Below are 6,000 nucleotides of genomic sequence, written 5' to 3'. Positions count from 1 at the left end.
AGGGAGAACAGATTACAACTTAACCCTGGCAAGACAAAGTTAGCTCTGGGTCTTTGGGCCCCCTGGATCTTGTGATTTTTCATCTCTAACTCTTGATGGGATAACCCTCCCCCAGACAGAGCCGGTGCGCAATCTGGGGGCCCTCCTGGACTCATGGTTCCTGCTCAAAGCTGTGGGCCAAGGGGGGGCTTTGCACAGATTCATCTTCACTTCCCGATTGGATTACTGCAGCGTGGTTACTGTGGGGCTGCCCTTGACGAACATTTCAGGGAGTGCAGAACGTGGCACAGTGCACAGTTTTGGGTGCTCCAAAGTTCACTCGTACCACACTACTGCTGCGTGAGTCACTGGTCTGAGATGGGCGGCTACACAAATGGAATAAAATAAATAAATAAATGGGCTTCCAGCATGCTTCTGGGTGCAATTAAACGTGCTGGTCAATGCCCTAAATGGCACAGCACCAGGTTACTTGCAGGACGTTCTGTCTATCTCATATCAGACAGGGGACCGGGGAGATTTTGCGATGGCTCTCTTAATAATTTTATCCCCTCCTTGTTTTGTGTGCTTTTATAGTTTTTTATTTGTAATTGTCTTTATGTATTTATTCTTTTTAATTGTTGTACGCCACCCAGAGTCACTTTGTGTGAGATCGACGGCTATATAAATATGATGCATACATACATTCATACATACTGTACATAAAATGCTCCAGTTCCCTTCTCTTGAATAGTGCCACACTGTGGGACCAGGAGGCGTGCCTTCTCTGCCCTATGGAACAGTTCCCCCCAAGATTTAGATGGCCCTGGCCCTCTTGGCTTCTAGAAGGCCATTAAAAGCTGGTTTTCCCCCCAGGCATTACGGCCAGGATGTTAAGGAAGCCCGATATATACAGGTCACTGAGTTTGTGGAATTGCTGTGTAATACCTCAGATTTTTTGCGGGAGGGGATAGGATTATTTTAATTGGTGGTCATTTTTAAAAAAAATATTGTTTTTGTACAGATTGTTCGCCACCCAAGTTGTCTGTTGAAGATGGGTGACTGTAGAGATTTTCTAAATCGAATTAAATAAATAAATAAATAAATAGAATAAAAAAAAAATAGAATAAAATAAACAAATAAATAAATAAATATTCCCAACAGACGCAGTTGCTTTCTGAAGATTGTTTTATTGAGATCATGTGTCATCAACATGAGAGATGGAGCCAAAGTAGTACCATTTGGCTGATTTCACTGTAAGGGACACCCAGGGGCCAGAAATGAGATCCATTTTGCGCCAGGGCATTTCTGCGATGTATGTCATCTGTCTGGAGGGAAAGCGAACAAACATGAGAAATGTAAGTTGTTTTTCAGCACCTCCCTTCCCAGACTCTAATCCATGAGGCTGTCTGAGAAATTAGCAGCCTTCTGGGCTTCGGGCTAAAACCTTTTTCCTGTTTCTTTAGTAGGAAAAATATAAGGCTGAAATTCAGCAGGTGCGCTGTGAATTCTAGTGCTGAGAAGGGCCAGTGGGAGAAGCTGCACCTGTTGGATTTACATTGGCCACAAGCTGTTCAAGAGAAAGGCTGTTGGCTTCGTGGACTCTTAATCCAGTCTTTTTGTTCTTGGTCACTCTCTGCTTGGTGGATACACTTGTGCTACAACACACACAAAGCACAATGTGGTCTCAGATGGCCCTTAACGTTGTGTTGTATTCCCCTTAGGAGCTCTCCCAAAGTCTATTCTGGTGGATCTAGACTTTTTAAAAGTTTATGCCCTCCCATGAGGCGGAGTAAGCCAACAATCTCAGCAAAGTGACAAGGAGCTCACTCTGACTTGCTTACTACTGCAATAACAATTATCCGTACTTTGCCATGACAGTCATGTCTGGCTTATTATGGGCTAAATGTTTTGCAGTTTGCATTTGGAGGTCCCATACCCTCTTCACCTCTTGGTTTTCAATCACTTTTTCAATATTATGATTCTACCACTTCTTCGTTGCGGGTAAGTTGTAATTCTTACTAAGATTCCGATGAATCAAGGCGGCCACTTCACTGTGTCTTTCTAAAGACTCACTCTGGGCAATCTCCTGACATTCCCATTATGACTGGTCTAGGGAAGGCTCGTCATGGAGGTACAGTAACACCTCGGTTCACGAACGCTTCTGTTCACGAACAATTCAGTTCGCGAACAGCGGCGTTCGCAACATTTTGCTTCCGTTCGTGAACTCTGCATCGGGTGACAAACACGACCCGCAGCCCTCTTCCCTGCTCTGACACGTGGTCGTGGCTTCCTCTAGGCGAGATCGCCGGTACTTTGTTTCATATTTTTGTGGTTAAAAAAAAAAATACATGTGGTTCAGAACGGATTAACCTTATTTACATTGAACCTTAAGGGGAAATTTGATTCGGTTGGCGACCAAATCGGTTGGCGACCACGTTCATAGGGGTCAGAACGGATTAACCTTATTTACATTGAACCTTATGGGGAAATTTGATTCGGCTGGCGACCAAATCGGTTGGCGACCACGTTCATAGGGGTCAGAACGGATTAACCTTATTTACATTGAACCTTATGGGGAAATTTGATTCGGCTGGCGACCAAATCGGTTGGCGACCACGTTCATAGGGGTCAGAACGGATTAACCTTATTTACATTGAACCTTATGGGGAAATTTGATTCGGTTGGCGACCAAATTGGTTGGCGACCACGTTCATAGGGGTCAGAACGGATTAACCTTATTTACATTGAACCTTATGGGGAAATTTGATTCGGTTGGCGACCAAATCGGTTGGCGACCACGTTCATAGGGGTCAGAATGGATTAACCTTATTTACACTGAACCTTATGGGGAAATTTGATTCGGTTGGCGACCAATTCGGTTGGCGACCAGAATCGTGGAACGAATTAAGTTCGTGAACCCAGGTACCACTGACTAAAGAGTAGAATAAAAGGCTTTAATGAATGGGTTGGCAGCTTCAGATGTTCTACTCACTAGGCTGGGGCAGGAGCTGGGTTCCTTTGGTCCATGGTGAAAGTGCTTGTGTTTCCGCTCTCATCACTGATCAAAACTTCTGCGAAAGGAGTACAGCAGTTTGAACTACAGAGGAGAGAAAAGGATGAGGAGGATCAATAACGGGATGGAGTGGAGGAAGAGGAGGAGTTTGGCTGGGGACAAGCTGAACGGGGGGAAAAACCAAGGAGGTCAGAATGGGGGAATTCTGCAAGCCGATTTAGAGGGCGTGGCCAATTCACCAAGGGGACTCCACTGTGAAGATGTTCCATCAACGCACGTGACTTATTTTCTCATGCTGCGTGGTTTGGTTGCACATTTTCTTTGAGATAAAAACATATATTATTTTACCTTGATCAATGAAGAAAGAAAAAGAAGAAGAACTGAATGTTGTGCAGCTCCTTTTAGGTTGTGGGCTGAACCTGGGTTTGAATAGAACGCCTTGAAAGTGACTGACAGATGAGATCTCAATCCATTCTGTTCACATTTAATTGAAATATAATCAATACCATTTTTTTGGTACTAATGTATTTAATATGTTTTTTCTTTACATTAAGAATCATGGTTTGGTAAAAACTGCAGATGGGGGAATTTAGAATATGTTAATTTTTCTTAAAGTAAGGGATTGGTTTAATAAGATGGGGACGTGTAATTTCAATAATCAGTCATTCGACATAGAGGGAAAGAAAATTATTCTCCTGAAGTTACGGAATGAATTCACTATTTGTGTTTGTTATTGTTTTTTGGAAATATTTTTATATTCTACAAGTGAGAAGATGGAGCAATTTTTTCCCCTAAATTTAATAAGTTTAAGGACTGAATTAATCTTATATTATATGGTTCTTTCTCTTTCTCTTTTTCTTTTTCTTAATTTATTTTTTTCCTCTCATTATGTTCAGTTTACTTTAATCCCTGTAATGTATGTAGGATTTTTATTATACAATCACTGATATTATTTTTTGTTTGCTATTCTTAATAAAAATAAAAAAATGAAATAATTGTACTGTTTTGATTTTTGCATTGCACAGAAAGTTAAAAAATAATTTTGTCATACATTTAAAAAAATTAAAAATTCTTCCTGGAATTTCAGAAGAGGAAAAAATAAAATTAAAACATACTTAATATATGCCGTGTCCTAAATATTAGTTAATGTTAAACCTAAAATTAGCTAATATTAATAACTGCACACTTCTGCTTTGGCAACAATCATAAATGGTTTTTGCTACTTCTTCACCTAATAAAGATCTGACTAAAATCTCTGTTTTTGTCATTTTGGTTTCAAACTAATAAAAGCATTACTCCAAAAATTAATTTTGGATTTTTTTCCCCTGGGGAAAAAGGATATTCCATAGCTGGGGAGAAAATTGGTAGAGACAACCATCTCTTTGCATCTCCGTTTTCTACTTTTGCTGGAAACTTTGTAAACCCAAGAGGGCGCTCTTTGTCTGTCTCAGGACGGTTAGAGGCCTGTGGATTTTCACAAATACCTGATATTTCACTTTTCAGGAAGAAGCACCCAGCCAGCATGCAAATTGTCATAAATGACGGATTATAGGCAAACGGATTGTCCTTTATACACAGGATAAGAAGTTCAACCAATAATCAAGACCGTTGCTAGAGGCCGAGACAAGTGCTGGCGTGAGCTGAAAAGAAGATATTTGGTAGGACAGCCTCTGCAAGGAGGGCAAGGGACAAAATGAGCTTTGAGGAGTCATATTGTAAAGTCCACCCCTTATTTACTTCTGTGTGCCATGGTGACACAAGTATGAAAGGCGCTGTTGTGTCATAATGTCATGATGCACATACAGGTAGTCCTCCTTTCGCGACTGCCTCGGATAGCAACAGTTTGCAAATATGACAGTAATAAACGGCAATTAAAAAATCATTTTCTGACCAATGCCTGCATTGCGTGAAACTGATTAAGGTCTGGTCAGTTTCAGGCAGCAGTGGGAGCCAGCCAGAGGGTTCTAATAAACTAAGTTTACAAAGTAGAGCTTGTTAACTTGTGGTTAGCACAGTTTAGGGACCCCCTGTGCTGCAGAGAAAAGCAGCTCAAGAAGAGATGGCTTAAGCAATCTCTCCACGCTGGAAGGAGGGGAAAAGGGGGGGGGGAAGTGGGTCAGGCACAGGACACTTTATGAGAGAACTTTATCTGAATGAGACTGCAGCAACCAGTGATCTTTGTGGTGTCTTTCTCTCTCTCAGTCACATGGTTCGCATAGCGACCATTTCACCGGAACCAATTGCAGCCACTAAACGAGGACTACCTGAGTTTTGCAGAGCTCTGAAAGAGTGTTAAACTCACCCTCTCCTGAGAACACAATGAAGCAAGAGAAAGTGGACCTAAGCTGGTGCCCCCTCAAGCCTCCTGAATAGAGAGGTGGCCCCATAGCTCTGTTCCTCTCTTTTGGCAGGGGGGAAAAGAAGGAGTGGTGATGGAGAAGAAGAGGACCAGAAGGGAGGACTGAAGTGGCCAAAAGCTCTGGCCACAACAGAACGGCTGGCAAAGCAAGTTAGATTTTATACCCCTGGAGATGCTGCAATTTTCAGTGGTACAACTAAGGGCTATTTGTGTGCAGAAGCTGGGACAGCTGGGACGAGACTGGGTAATTGTAAATGCAGATAGGAAAAGGCTTTATGACAGATTTTTTTCCGAACGGTGGATGTATACATACCTATACTGACATCTGACTTTCTTCTTATCACCTTCTCTTGGAGTGCAAGAGAGACCAGAAGGATTTGTATTGATTCGGACAGTGACTGCGCTTTGATCATCCGTTGCCAAGAATAACATGTGCCATGTATGACGAGCGCAGTCTGGTTCATGCTGGATGTTCCCCTTACAAGACATGTAAAATTCTCTGAGTTTGTACTCAGGTGGGTTCTCATCTATCTCCTGTTGGGTAGCAGAAGTTTTGGTTAGTAATAAAAACAATTAGCCGTGAATAGACATCAACATCAGTACCTGGATTTAAAATGCAAATGCAAGGACGTATAGATCACCCTTTTCC

General features: G+C 42.0%; 1 protein-coding gene across 2 annotated transcripts in view; it reads right to left on the bottom strand.

Moving 5' to 3' along the window:
- Positions 1-1,146: 1,146 nt before the first annotated feature.
- The window catches only part of LOC103059531 (von Willebrand factor A domain-containing protein 7-like), a 29,534-nt gene continuing 24,680 nt past the window's right edge, over positions 1,147-6,000 (bottom strand). Inside the window, exons 16-18 of one of the 2 annotated variants that reach the window (XM_088128563.1) lie at positions 5,665-5,885; positions 2,972-3,076; positions 1,147-1,304 (exon numbers count right to left, since the gene is read on the bottom strand). In XM_088128563.1, the coding sequence (XP_087984689.1) occupies position 1,304; positions 2,972-3,076; positions 5,665-5,885 (327 nt within the window). In that variant the 3' untranslated portion in view covers positions 1,147-1,303. Of the gene's footprint in view, positions 1,305-2,970; positions 3,077-5,664; positions 5,886-6,000 lie in introns of those variants that run through there. The other variant, XM_015890705.3, reaches the window with a different exon arrangement.

Source organism: Python bivittatus, unplaced genomic scaffold (assembly GCF_059951505.1).
Source record: "Python bivittatus isolate LINGU-HERP-01145 unplaced genomic scaffold, Pbiv_v1 ctg000750_np1212, whole genome shotgun sequence".
Lineage (NCBI taxonomy): Eukaryota > Metazoa > Chordata > Lepidosauria > Squamata > Pythonidae > Python > Python bivittatus.
Note: the sequence above shows the minus strand (reverse complement) of the source record. Positions and strands in the feature narration are given on the sequence as shown.